General features: G+C 48.7%; 1 protein-coding gene across 1 annotated transcript in view; it reads left to right on the forward strand.

Annotated features, from left to right (window-relative positions):
* The window catches only part of Iqca1 (IQ motif containing with AAA domain 1), a 180,864-nt gene that overhangs the window by 128,276 nt on the left and 37,588 nt on the right, over positions 1-15,000 (forward strand). The window contains exons 15-16 of the mRNA XM_029558967.1: positions 9,707-9,814; positions 13,312-13,511. Of these exons, the coding sequence (XP_029414827.1) occupies positions 9,707-9,814; positions 13,312-13,511 (308 nt within the window). The remainder of the gene's footprint in view (positions 1-9,706; positions 9,815-13,311; positions 13,512-15,000) is intronic.

Raw genomic sequence — 15,000 nt, forward strand, 5'->3', positions numbered from 1 at the left:
GTATTTTAAACAAATTTTTTTTTGGGTAAAAAAAAAAAAAAAAAAAAACTTTTAATATGATGACCTAGGAACAATCTAACAGCTAAAATTCCTCACAGTTCTGCACCCTAATGGAGATGCAGTGGTTACCCTGATGAAGAAAACGTCTGGTGGTCAAGGAGATTTCCCTGCATAACCACAAAGGACAGTCACACTCAGAAAATCTAACATAATACAAATGTGCACTTGATGTACATCCTCCTCGCGGGTCCTGAGGATGTCCCCCGCCCCCCCAGCTGTCTGTCTTCCTCAAAGGCACGTGTGTGGTCGCGCCTCTTAACTTCCCTGCCTGTCCGTGGCCCTTTCTGGAGAGTATGAGTTGTTTTGCAGACTGTCCCTCAGTTGGGTTTCTTTGATGGTTTCCTCGTTTCATTCACGAAAGCACCCAGTTGGTAGTGTGTCCTCCGGGCTGCCCACCACTGAAGGCACATGGAAGCTCGCGATCTCTCCCCTGCAAAGCTTCCATTTTCCCTTTCTTGAAGGCAAACAGTCTGTGGGATGATCCTTGGGGCTCTGGAGATTCTGTTCCCAGCGGTCTTCCACACAAATGTTTGAGCATCCCTGATGATCTTCACCAGTGTCAGTCATCACTGTGGCGGTGGGAGAGGGGTTTTCTCCTCCTATCACTCCTCGACATTGAATGGATAGCATTCTTCTGCAAAGACATGTGGAGCCACTTGAACTGTGGTATCAGTGTAGACATGTAGATTCTTTTCATTCAGTAAATCATGGTCTGACCCTATCATAATTCACTCTTCTTACAGTGACCCAGTTTCAGCCTGTGAGAGCGAAAATCCTGGCATTTTCCTTTGTCAAGGGGAGGTTGCATAAATCTCTGGAAAGACAGCTGTGTTTTCTTCGCAAGGGCTAGGAAGGCCTTACATTTCCTGATAGCATAAAAATTTTACCAGGATATGTAATGTGCTTCTGCGTTCACTGCAGCAATAAAAGAGTTTTCTCATGCACTCCTTCAACTCCGTCCTAGTAACGCTGCTGAGCCTTTGAATGATCGTTGTTGACAGCCTCTCCTACCTGTGTTGGGTCTTTAAACTAAAGGGCCTGATACACAGTGGCTCTTCAGCAATTGTCTGTGGCCTGACTTCTCACTTCCTTAGCAATTTATCTATTCTGCACTTTCTCAGAAATCTTTCTGTTTCCAAGTAGTAACATTAAGACACCTGAGGTCCAAGAGGATGTGCCAGCCACTTACCAGTGACCCTAAGTGAAAACAAACAAATTAAACAGAATTAGGCAAGTTAAAAAAAATTCATTGGCTGGGTGTAGTGGCGCAGGCTTTTAATCCCAGCACTGAGAGGGCAGAGACAGGTGGATCTCTGTGACTTTGAAGCCACCCAGGCTGGACAATAACAAGTTCTGGGCCAGAGCTACATAGTGAGATCCTGTCTCAAAGGAAAAAGAGAGGTCAAATTTCTGCAGGGGCTATCACACTTTAACCCTGTCTGCATTTTCCTAACGTTTCCTAATTAAGATCCTCAGCACCCCCATTTTTAAAAAAATTAGAGCAGGAACTGAAGGGATGGCTCAGCAGTTAAGAGCACTGGCTGCTCTTGCAGAGGACCCGGGTTCAATTCCCAGCACCCACATGGCAGCTAACAACCTTCCGTAACTCCAGTTCCAGGAGATCCAATGCCCTCTTCTGATTTCCACAGGCACTGCATACACAGGTGCACTTAACATACATGCAGGCAAAACACCCATACACATAAAATTAAAATAATTAAATAAAAAATAGAGCAATGAGTTAGTAAAAACCTACACTGGAGACCCTGAAGGGCCTGAGAAGAGTGGAGCCTCAAAGTAGCCAGAAAGCAATTCCTGGAAAGTGACAGTAAGAATCAAAGCTGAAATCCCGGAAGGGATTTCTACCACACCCACAGCAGGTGAGTAGACCCTGCCAGTCACCCTCCCTCCCGGAGGCCGGGCTCTAACCAAGGAGAAATGCATGGGCGTTTCATCGAAATCGTACAGAACATGGGAAATTAGAATGAGACAGAGAAAAATAAGGAGCCAAACAGAATCAGAGCAGACCTGTGAATGGGAAACCGTCCCATCCCAGGCCAGGCACTATCCTCCCCAAACTCAAGCCAGGCACCATCCTCCCTCAAACTCAAGCCATGGAAAAGTTTAAGACCACATTAAACTGTCAAAAGGGAACACTGACATCCCCCAAAGCCATCACCCATAAAACAGATCTTGCCAGAACGTGGTACTGGAACGCAAGCTGGCAACGTTGCAAAGAGCAGCGAAGACGCAAGAACAGCATTAATTAAAACTCAAGAACGAAGGTACAAAACCAAGAGACATTATAAAGGAAACAATTCAGAAAAAAAAAACCTAAATTATAAAGCACATGAAAGTAAGAAAAAACTCCAATTGACTCTATGAGAAGTCAAAGGTGAAGAGACAGTTTTTGAACAAGGAAAACTACAAATGAAGAAAGAGACTGAAAGAATTCATGACGGAATTCAAAACAGATGAAGATGACCTGACGGACGGCGATACCAGGGCCCCAAGAAGGAAATCAAAGCAAAGGAGCAGGCCAAACACTAAGAACCAGAATTCAGGGCCGGAAAGGTGTCTCAGCAGTTATGAGTGCTGGCTGCTTTTGCAGAGAACCTGAGTTTGATTCCCAGCACCCATATGGTGGCTCACAACTGCCTGGAACTGCAGATCCTGGGGATTTGACACCTGTTGTGGTCTCCATGTGCTCCTGCACACATGTGGGGTACATAAACTGACACAGGCACACCCACATATATATAATAAATAAATCTTTAAAGCATAGCTTTCTTTCAAAAGATGTCACATAATAAGACCAAGAGATGGCTCGGTGGGTAAAGGTACCTACTGCCAAGCCTGACAACCTGAGTTTGATCCGCAGGACCCACATGCAGAAACAGAGAATCAAATCCCACAAGCTGTCCTCTGATGCATATGCTGTTGCACACACACACACACACACACACACACAGATGCACACACACGCACACACACACACGCATGCACACACACACACAAATAAAAATGTAATAAAAAATTTTAAAGATGTCACATAATGAAAGCTCACACTGCCCCTGAGAGTACAGACTCAGACTTCCCAACACAAAGGCATTCTCAATTAAATCCCTTTGGAGTATCTATGCAACACAACACAAGACTTACAAAGGAAACAATTCTATTATCGTCCAGATTTTCAATGCCAACACTTTATAGTAGGTGCAAATACTTCTAAAACAAAGAAGATTCAAGGATTTGGGGCTACAGAGACTGCTCAGCGATTAAGGGCACTTACTTCTCTCACAGAGGACCTTGGTTCCACTCCAGAACCCCCATGGCAGCTCACAACCATCTGTAATTCCAGTTACAGGGATCTGATGCCCTCTTCTGGCCTCCACAAGCACTGCACACACATGGAGCATATACATGCAGGCAAAACACTCATACACCTAAAATGAAAATAAACTTTTTTTAAAAAAAAAAAAGATCTGAGGATTTATTCTACTCAGGCAAACATCCCTCTATTTCTTGGGAAATCAGCTGACTTCGGGCAGAGTTTGGAAATGTCTGACAAATGAGTTGTTACAGATGACCAGAGTCATGGTCAAAGTGCTCAGGAGCCAGGCTGAAGCAGCTGACCAGGACCGGACATGTTGAGCTTCAGTGAGGATGACAAATAAGGATCAAAGACCACGGAAAGGCTTTTACTCACAAGCTCACAATGGCATACTGATTGGTCGTCATTACAGGATGCTCAGAAACCAGTTTATTGTCTTGAAACCTGGCCAAGCACTTGTCCTGTTTCCTACATCAAGTTACCAAATAGTGGCTGAGGGTATCTTTCTTTTGTAAGTAATTTCAGCTAATGGATTAAGCCCATCCTGGTGGCACAAACCTGTAATCTCTTTACTTGGGGGACTAAGGCAAAAGGGTCACAAGTCCACGCCCTGCCTAGGCGACAAAGGAACTTCAAGGCAAGCCTGGGCAGGTGAAAAGAAAGGGCTGTAGATGGGGCTGGAGACATGGCTCCACAGTTAAGAGCACTGACTGCTCTTACAGAGGACCGGGGTTCGATTCCCAGGCCCCGAATGGTGGCTAACAACCACCTGTAACTCCAGTTCCAGGGGATCCCACACCTTCTGTTATTCGAGGGCATTGCATGATGCTTACACACATGCAGGCCACACATTAATACACATAAAATAACAAATAACAAATAAAATAGTCTTTTAAAGAAACAAGACTGGAGACATAGCAGCAAGGTAGTGGGCTTGCCCAGCATGTGTGAGGCCTGGTTCCAACCCCCAGTACTGAAAAACAAAGACTAGACGCAGAGGTGTCACCACGTCCTCCTCCAGGACATCTAGGCAGAGGGCCTCAGTGGCTGGTAAATTCACAAAAACATGAAAACTCAAGGTCATGTGTATCCTGATTGAACACAACACATCCTACAGTCTCCCCCAGGGGCCTGAACCTCGGTCCTGTGTTCCCTTCACCCAGCCACCAGTTCGCCTGCTTGTCTCTCATGGGACAGCCCTGAGCTCTTAGGCAAACCTCATCCAAGCACTAATGTCTGGAGGATTGCTTAGTTTTGTTGAGTGTCGGTCATGGGATCGTCACCTGCACCTTGACCTTACTGTTTTCTCACTTCTCAACTTTTCCCCTGACTCAAGTTCTTAATCTTAATTTTTGTGTGCGTTACGTATATGTTCATATTTTTATGTGTCCATGTGTGCGCACATACACCTACACGTATGTGTACTGTGTGTGGAGAGCAGAGGTCAGTGTCCCACGTCTTCCACTAACACTCTCTATCTTATCTTTTGAGATTGGGTCTTCGCTGAACCCGGAGTTCAAAGATTTGACCAGGCTAAGTGGCCGGCCTCTGCACTGCTGGGATTAGAGATCTACACCGCCGCATCTTACATGGGTGCTGAGGATCCAAATTCAGTTTCTTCTGCTTCCTCAGCGAATACCCACTGAGCCACTGCCCCAGTGTGTTTCCTTCACCTTTCTTAATCCAACTCCGCCCTCTTGGTGGAACTGGATGCTATAGGAGCCTGTTTTATAACGCAGCCCCTCACTCACCAGCTTTGGGTTGGACACAGAAGAACCAGCCGGCCGGAGGCGGTTTGAAGTGGTTTTGAAGTCTGATAGCTCTTGATAACTGGCCACTGGTTCCCCTTGATCCGTTTCTGATTTGAAGACAGACCACCCCAAGCGTGTAGGCTCTCTTCACCAGCAAAGCCACGTACACATCCTGCTTGAAGGGCACGGGGGTTGAGTATGGAGGGGGCTCTTAAACAGCCCTCCTACCACTGGGGAGAGCTTTATTCTCACTCCTAGCCAGGCCATGCCTGGTCTCCTCATCCAAAAAGAGACTGGCAAAGGGACCCAGCACTTTGTTCACCTTCCCCACTAGTTTTGATTTTATTTTCTCGGTTTAATACTTTTCAGAGATATAGCCCAGCCAACTCTGGGCCATCCACACTCCGTAAAAACTGACTGTTCAGAGACCTGATTTTCCTTCATGTGGACAGGGGAGCGGGTGTATGGGCTAGGCCTCTGGGACTCCTCCTCCAGATGGGACAGAGCAGGGCTCAGTCACAGAGAGATGCACAGCCTCACCATCCATATACAAGGGGCACAGTGTGATCCAGTCAGGCTTTCTTGGCACCACTGGGACCCAAAGTCAGCTCAGGGTCCTGTGGTTTCCAATCCTGCTCTCCCCTAAAATTCTAGCCCTCGTCTGCATTAGAGCAAGTCAGGGCTGCCAGAGACTGGAGAGGAGGAAACGGGGCCAGAGGAGGCCAACCCTGTGATGCACAGGAGGTGATGTCCGGCCCCAAGCCCAGCCTTCATCTCCCATCCCACCTGCCTGCCACCCCTTCCTGCTCCCAGATCTGCCATGCTCAGCGGCCCAGCTCCAAGCACAGGCCCTGGGCCTAGTATCCCATTAGCAGTCTCCTGCCCAGATCTCAGGTGTACAAGAAATAAGTCAGCTAATTTGGCTTTGCAATCCTTAAATGACCAATGTTCTCAAACACCATCCTTCTGAGAAACCTCTGCCCACACCTAAGGAACAGTAAGAGTCCAGGTTCCCAGGTAAAATGATCTGGACACTGGTGCCCACACAGACTCTGTGGCCACTGAGGCTCAGGTCCGGGATTGGAACCCTTGACCAAGCGAGGCAGACTCCAGACTCTCTCCTTTTTCTCCTTCTTCCAGTGACTCAGTGGGAGTCACTGTCCCCTGTGGGGTAGAGATGACACTGTGCTGCTGAGCGGGTCACCCCATTAGCTGCTGGTAGGTCCAGTGTGTTACCATGAGAAGGGACGGGCTGGCACTGCACACAGGCACTGTGCCGCCAGAGTCATTGTAACAAGCCCGGAGGAGCCTCCTGGGCCACTAAGGCACTCGTGCTCTTTCTGGGAGCCTGTGCTAGACATGAACTAAGTTCATCAGCATTACCAGAAAACTTTTTGGCATGCATCAGTATGGCTGGACTTTAACTCTGCAGTTGTACATAGGCAGGCTTCCATACAATACAATGTAATGTCACAGACAGTCCCCATCATGCATGCGGAGCACCAGGTGGCAAAGACTAGATCACCAGTGCCCCTGATGTGTCAAGAAGCACTCTTTATGTTGCTAGACATAGATGATAGGGCCAGTGCTTGGAGCTGGGCAGCTTGGCATAGGCAGATCTGGGAGCAGGAAGGGGTTGTGGACAGGTAGAACGGGAGTTGAAAGCTGGGCTTGGGGTCCAATGGGACATTGTCTGTTGTGCATCATAGGCTTAGCAACCTCTGGTCCCATTCCCCATCTCCACTCCCTGGCAGCCCTGACTTACTGTGATGCAGCTGATGATTGACCTATGTTCCCTCACCCTGGGTCCTTGAGGAACTTCTTCAAGAAGCTAGATTACCGACTGGGGACATGGCGCAGTTTACCAACTTGCGCTTCCTGTGCAAGCATGAGGATCTGAATTCCATCCTCAGAACTCATATTTTTACAAAGCCAAGTGTGGTGCCGTGCCTGTAATCCCAGTGCTGGGGAAACAGAAACGGGTGGATCCCTGGGCTTTTCACTGACTAGCCTAGCCTGCCCAGTGAGCTCCGGGCCAATGACAGACAATGCCTCGACAGTCAAAGTGGATGGTTCCTGAGGAACAACATGGACCTCTGGCCACCAAATACATGTGCACACAGTTGCACCCACACACAAAACAAGCTAGCATGTTCTAGCAAACTGCTCTGATCTTCAGTCCCTCCTTACTCTTGTATGGAATAGGACAGAAACGAGCCACTGATCCTGTTTCAACTTCAAGGACAACTTGAGTTGTGTGAGTTGTGTCTGCCCTCACCTTCCACCACTTTCCCCCTCCAGGCCCACCTTTCTCTGCCCTTAAATTTCCCATTTCTATAAGACTATGAATCCTGTTCAATGCAGGACCCTGATGGTCTCCTCTAAATGCATCGTCACTGACCCTCACGTGCTGAGCTACAGGGCGTATGTAATGTCGTCACCACACTGATTGTGTGAGGACGCGATCCCACCCACAGTGCGTTCCATGCTTTTATTTCCGTTGTTCTGTGAGTCCCGGCCCTACTCGTGTCCTCAAATACCTTTGCTTCTGCTGCTTCCTTCCTCTTCCTTCTGGAAGATCTGGTATTTATACTGGGAAGCCAGAACTCTCTGTTCCCTGAATGAGTGGATGGGAAGGGATAACAGGCTCCCATACTGGGTAGTCATAAAACACCGTGACATGCTTTCAGGGTGAGCCTCATAACTTGGCGAGCAGCCCAGGATAGTTGGATCCTTCTCTCTATCAGAACCAACACCCACTAATTCAATTTAATATAATTTGTTTAAATAGAATCTGCTAGGATCCAGAAAATATGGTCTGTCTGGATATTAATATGGATTTACATAAGCAGAAAGATTGAGGTCACTTTCACAGCCCTCTAATGTCATGTTTACTGGCAGCAAGCGCTGGATTTAGCGGTTGCTTCGGGGTCTCTTTCTCTTCTAGTGGAAGCTAAATTAACCGTTCTGCTGTTTATTATCTGCACGTTAAAAAGCACCGGCATCTATAGCCCAAATGGAAGCCTCTATCACTCACTATGCCAACCAGTACCATCGTCCTTGCCAAGGACTCCTCTCTTTCTTTCCCATGCCAAGGATGTGGAAGGCCGCCCTTCACAGACAGCAGCTCGTCTGAATTTTTAGCTCTGGTTTTCCTTGCATTCGAAAATGCCTATTAGTGTTCAATGTCCTCAGTATTTCACACACAGGAGTGTGCGTGTTGTATCCATTACACACACACACACACACACACACACACACACACACACACACACACACGCACGCGCACACACACAGAGCTCTGCGAAGTCAGTATTTGCTGAAGAAAGAAAAAGCATCTGGGAGAAAAGTCAAGACACTGTGCTCCATTCAAGGAATATTTTCCCTGCAGATTCAGAAACAAATCACAGGGACCATAGCTATATATAAAGAGCCATCCTCGTGACAAATGGAGACAGCCAAACTCATTTTCTTGGTGACCTTATCTAAATGAGTTAGAAAATAACACTTCAGATTTATGGCTAGTTACAATTAAGCCCTTTGATATCTTCTAATTAAACCTGTAGAGATTTATTTCTGTATTATTCCTTTGGTAACCCTTTAAAAATGATAAAAATGTAAATGAATATTATCCTCAAAAGGAGATGTTTCTATTTATCTTAAATTAGACTCTTTCAAACCAAGACATTTTACATTCTAATTCTCACTGACCCAGTAAAAATTCCACATGGATATTAAATAATTTATTTTGGAACATTGTGAAAACATTATACACAATCTCTTAAAGTCTAAAGCAAAAACCCATTATATTTTAGACTTATTTGTATGTCACTCAACTTAAAATTTTATCTCACTTCACACAACCCGATACTTTTTTTTTCTTCTTGGCAGTGCTGAGGATCAAACCCAAGGTCTTGTGCACATCACATACCCAGTGTTACTTAACTATGAAGTTATTGTAATGGTCAACAGAACTCCCCCTTTACTACAGCTGGTGCAGCCATGCTTTCGGGCCTGGTTTCCCTCCAAACCTTATCTGAGAAAAGATGTTCTAGCTTCGTTCTGTTGCTGTGATAAAACACTCCGACCAAAAGCACCTTGGGGAGGAGGGAGTTATTTGGTTCACATTTCCAGACCACAGTCCATCACTGAGAGAAGTCAAAGCACCAGTCCAAGGAAGGAGCCTGGAGGCAGGAACCGTGGAGCGGCACTACTTGCTGGCTCCCTCCCTTGCTCGCTCACTCACTCACTCGCTCACGCTCAGCTAGCTTTCTTCTGCAGCCCAGAGCCACCTGCCAAGGGATGGTGCCATCCACAGTGGACTGGGTCCTCCCACATCTGTTAATAAGCAAGGCAATCCCCTACAGACATTCCCACAAGCCAGTCTGATCCAGGGAATTCCCCAATCAAGTTAAAACTGACTAGTGCATCCCAGATGTGCTCTCCAGGACTCCACAAAACTATCAGTCTCTCTACAGTGTTGGGTTTGTGTCCTGGGACCTTTTGGCCTCTCCAAGCAGCCTGGTTTCCTGTTTACTCATCCTGTTTCCTTCTTCCCTAGGTGAGTACAGCCACCTGGGGACGAGCCTGCGCCAGGTAGCCATAGAGCCCATGCCCTCCCTCCTGGATGTCAGACAGCTCATCACACTATACGGAATCTTGCCATTAGGTAAGGACTAGCCATTTCCACAAGCTGGGGCTGCACCCTACTTCTGGCTTTGACAGTATTTCCGGTCTGTCCCCAAAAGCCCTTTGCAGCTTAACTTTCCCACCTGGGAATGTGAGGGAGCCTTGTCTAACTTCTGTGGTGTGTGCCCAGCAGAGAAGCGTGCATCAGGAAGAGGGCTTCTCTGCCAACTTTGGATCTGGTCTGCACCCCTGCAATCAGCTAGAGAGAGGTGACCAGAGTGAGCCTCAGCTGGTTAGTTAGCTGAGGAGAAGGTCATGTCCCTTCATGCATCAGCTTCTGTGGCTGGGTCCTAAGTGAGAGGATGCCTCTCTTGACCTGGAGGGTCTTTCTGTGTCCCCAGCCTGTCTCTAAAGCTCTGCTGGTGTCCCCTGAAGTTCCTTCTCGCTATTGAAGGAGGTTCCACTGTATTTTTTCAGACAGAGCCCTGGGGTGTGCCCGGGGATGCAGGAAAGGGGGCTCCTCAGATGGTGTATGGTCCTCAGATGGCGTATGGTCCTCAGATGGCATATGGTCCTCAGATGGCGTATGGTCCTCAGATGGCGTATGCTCCTCAGATGGCGTATGGTCCTCAGATGCTGTATGGGCCTCAGATGCTGTATGGGCCTCAGATGGTGTATGGTCCTCAGATGGTGTATGGTCCTCAGATGGCGTATGCTCCTCAGATGGCGTATGCTCCTCAGATGGCGTATGCTCCTCAGATGGCGTATGGTCCTCAGATGCTGTATGGGCCTCAGATGCTGTATGGCCTCAGATGCTATGGCCTCAGATGCTGTATGGGCCTCAGATGGCGTATGGTCCTCAGATGGTGTATGGTCCTCAGATGGTGTATGGTCCTCAGATGGCGTATGGTCCTCAGATGGCGTATGGTCCTCAGATGGCGTATGGTCCTCAGATGGCGTATGGTCCTCAGGTGGTGTATGGTCCTCAGATGGCGTATGGGTGGTTCTTCCCTCTGCCTGCTGACTGGCAGCCAGTTGAGCTCTGCCAGCTTCATCTCCTTTCAAATAAAATGGCATATGTAGGCCTCATAACTAATAACTCTGTCCCACTTTGATTTAAGAACTCAAGCCTACTGGCAAGAAACCCTTAAGTCCCCTCTTGACATTATATCACAAGTAGAAAATGAAATTTGGGAGTAGCATGAATATATAGATAAAACATTTTAAATTAAATCATATACAAATATAACTTATTAGGAGGCACATAATTTAGTGTCAACAAAATCAATATGTAATATTCATGGAGTCAACTTAATAAAATAGTTTGTGCCTCATACCTCACCGTCGCATGGCAGAAGGCAGAAACAGGTTTATAGGGAGCTCCAAACGCCCAAAAGTGTGCTGCGTGTGTTATCTCGGACTGCAAGTCATGACTTCCTATTCTTCTCTAAAAGCCTTCCTTCCAAAATGGGCCAGGACCCGTTCCCTCCCCTTGTCATCTTGGACCCCTGCTGTCCCCAGCAGCTGCCAAGCCCTCCAGGCCACAGAACCGGCTGGGGAGCTTGTTCTCTAGAGCTAAGCCTATGTCAGGCATCAGGAATGTAGGCACAAGTCTGTCAGATGAGCTGTGTGCACAGATATGCCTTCAGGTGTTTGATCCGAATCTCACATGTCACATCCAGCTGTAAAAAAGCAATTCGGGGAGACACTGGATGCTCACGTCCTCCCGCTGAGCAGCTCTTGAAGCTGCCACAGGCCTCCCCACATTCTTTAGGGAAAATCTCAAATGGAAAGTGATATCCTGTTACAGAAGGAATGCAGCTTGGCGGGGGGGGGGGCAGATTGTTCAGGTCACCTCAGTGGTGGTCACTGGAAGGGGCCCACGTGGGTCACTGTCCATGCAAGGATAGGGGTTGAGGCTCCATGGCCCCCTCAGTGTGTAAGAGAAAACCCAGGACAGGTCCAGCCAAGTCCTAGAAGATCCAGAGAAGACATTGGGGGCACACCGTCCTGAAAAGGTGAGGTTCATAGTCCTAGGAAGGTTCGCTAGTAAGGTTGCTCGCCTTCCAGAGCCCTGCAGGTCTGACAGCATCTCCAGGTAGTGAGGGCTCGGGAGGTACAGAACTGGACTTGAGACCTAGAACACCAGCCCTCTTGTTATCGTGCAGTCCTCCAAACACCAGGCCAGGCTTATGCCCAAAGCCGTCTGCTCCACTCCATTAGAATGCCAGGAAGACTTGCAAATTGCCTGTGAATCTCCGTAGTTCCCTAGGTTGACTGGGCCACCAGTAGAAGGCCTTCTCTGGACTACCGTCTTCACGGCTGAGTGGTCTGAGTGACCCCTCCTCTGCAGGGTGACATCCCACATTCATATCGAACACGTCTTCCCCAAGTCTCCTGCTGTCCCCTCCCTCAGATTTGGTCCTCAGCACCGTCCTCTCCTCCCTCCACACCTTCCAGCAAACTGCTCCGTAGTGCCCCTTCTCCCAGAGTCCGGCCAAGCCCCTTAGCTGGACTTAAATTCTCCACCATCCATGGCCCTTGAGGAGCATCCTTTTCTTCCTGTCATGGGTGCCCCTGCCCAGGGCTCGGCTCCTCTCCCGACCATGAACTCCCTAGACTTTAAATCCATGCTACTTAACCACAGAGGCAGAGGAAAAAGATCAGGAGTTCAAAGCCAGCAACCTAGTGAGTCCTAAGTCAGCTTGGGTGAGACACTGCTCAAATGCTGTTGTCGTTGTCATTGTTGTTGTTGTTGGACATAATAACAGCTGATCCAAAAGCACCCGAGCCACCCAAAATAAATGAACAGGACAGCGTCTGTTTGCTTCACGCTGCTCAGCACTGAATTCTGCATGTCTTGTAATCAGCAAGTACCCACTCTACTCTGCCTGTGTCCCCTGTGCTAGAGAGCACCCCGCCTGAGGTTATGGACAGTGTGGCCAAGGACACCAGGCAGGAGCGATGATAACCCGAGTCCCTTTACCGCCGAGTGTCAGACCAACTATGCTTCTGACAACCGAGGTCCCGCTCTGGAGGAAGAGCTCCAGGCTTTGCCTCGCGGCCTTTTGGCCTTTCCCTCGGTCTCACTCCTTGAGACACAGTAGGAAGGAGACTTCTGGGGAATGAGCACTTTTCAGCTGACCCCGTGGTCTGTGTCTCTGCATTCCATTCTCAACCTGTCAGAGGATTTGATGCAGCTGTTGACAGACAGAGAAACCCCACCACCACCATCACAAAAGTTCTGAGGAAGCTATTGCAGGAATGTGATTTAAAATTATGAGTTGGGGAAGTGCAGAGGAGGGTGGGAAAGAAGCTGGTATCAAGGACCACAGAGGCCCCAGGGTTCCACCACAGCCCTGACCTTCACATCAAAGATGCCTCAGGGCCCACTGGGGCAGAAACTGAGCTGTGGGCTTGACATGACTTCCATGCCTTCATTGCAACAGAAACTGGGGTCACACGATCCAGCGGCAACCTGAGGTACCCTTGCTTTTCCCGGCAGGTCCTTATAGCCTCGGTCTCTGCCTTTTCCAGGGTCCCCAGAGGTGCATGAGAAAGCTCCCCTGGTGAAGTCGCTGCTGTTGGCCGGGCCGAGGGGGGTGGGGAAGAAAATGCTGGTCCACGCCATCTGCACAGAAACGGGGGCCAACCTCTTCAACCTGTCTTCAGAGAACATCGCAGGGAAGTACCCTGGTAAAAGTGGCCTGCAGATGATGCTTCACCTGGTCATGAAGGTACGCAACAGGGCCCTCGGTTTCCAGTCCTCCTCTTTGAAGTGGCACTCCCAGTTCCTCATTTTTCTAGACCAACCAGCATGTCTCCCTTGAGCTTTCCCCATTGCATAGTTGTAAGTTTTTTCCTTATCTCCTCTAACTGAGCATCCCACTGTTAGGAACAGCTTCTCTGGAGGCATAAACACCCTACTGTGCTCTGCAGACCTGCCTCCTGCTGCCACAGGATTCCTTCCCAAAACGCTTGAATGTCTCCTGGAAAATCAAACCCTGTTTTCTTCCCTCAGCTCATCTTGCTCTCGTAATTGGCATTAGAAACTTTCATGGAGGGTTATTCTCGCTCGTGAAGTGTGAATCACTGAGCTACATTACTCTCAGCACTTCCAACGGGTAGGAAGGAAGAGCCTAGGGGGAGCTAAGACTCCTGTTTACAGGAGAGTAAGCATATGAGGATCCCAGGGTCAGAGGACCAAATGTACTTGCCAGTTCTGTGGCCTTAGCTAAGCTCTCAACACACACACACACACACACACACACACACACACACACACACACAGGGCCTGAGTTTTGTCATCACCAAAGTAAATGAATTTTGAAGAACTTTGATTCAGAATCGCTTATATTTAATACGAAAATCTTACAAGATGCAATTTCTATTTGGCTGAGGACCTTGAAGTCGTCCTTCTGGTCAACCCACCTTCAGTCACTAGGACGTCAGCATTGACTATAGAAACCAGTGTAGCTGCAAACACTGCCCTGTGCTTGAGGCCGCACCTGCTTGGTAACAGCAGTATGTGACTTGTCAGGGGAGGGGGGGACTCCCGGGGGGGCTCCCCTCCCATCTACAGTCTACACTTCCTGTAATGGGTCCTCCATCTGATGTGTTCTTGGTTCTTTTATGGGTCCTTCTGCGAAATATCTCCTCAGGTCATTGCATTCTGTGTGTGTGTGTGTGTGTGTGTGTGTGTGTGTGTGTGTGTGTGTGTACTTCTGTGAGAGTGAGCATGCAGGTGTGTGAGGCGTTTTAAGCCAGGAACCCTGCAGAAGCCTCCTCAAGTAGTTCCCAATCAGGCAGGTGGGGCAGAGACCCTGGGGAGCTGGGATCCAGCTGCTCTATCTAGCTCAGGGGCAAACACTTCCCCGGCTACAATGGCCACTTCCCAGGAGACAGCTTCCACTGCCTGGAACCAAGTGGATGCGTCACACTGCCATGGTTTGGTCTGCAACGTCCCTCAACACTCATGTTGAAGCCTTGGGTGCCAGCTTGTGGGGCTAAGAAGGTGGTAGAGCCTTGAGAAGCAGGGCCTAGTGAGTGGAAGTTAGGTCATTGGGGCAGGATCCTGAGGAGATACTGGGTCATTGGGGCAGGGTCCTGAGGAGATACTGGGTCATTGGGGCAGGGTCCTGAGGAGATACTGGGTCATTGGGGCAGGGTCCTGAGGAGATACTGGGTCATTGGGGCAGGGTCCTGAGGAGATACTGGGTCATTGGG

The sequence above is a fragment of the Nannospalax galili genome, unplaced genomic scaffold, assembly GCF_000622305.1.
Source record: "Nannospalax galili isolate Female #2095 unplaced genomic scaffold, S.galili_v1.0 scaffold149, whole genome shotgun sequence".
Lineage (NCBI taxonomy): Eukaryota > Metazoa > Chordata > Mammalia > Rodentia > Spalacidae > Nannospalax > Nannospalax galili.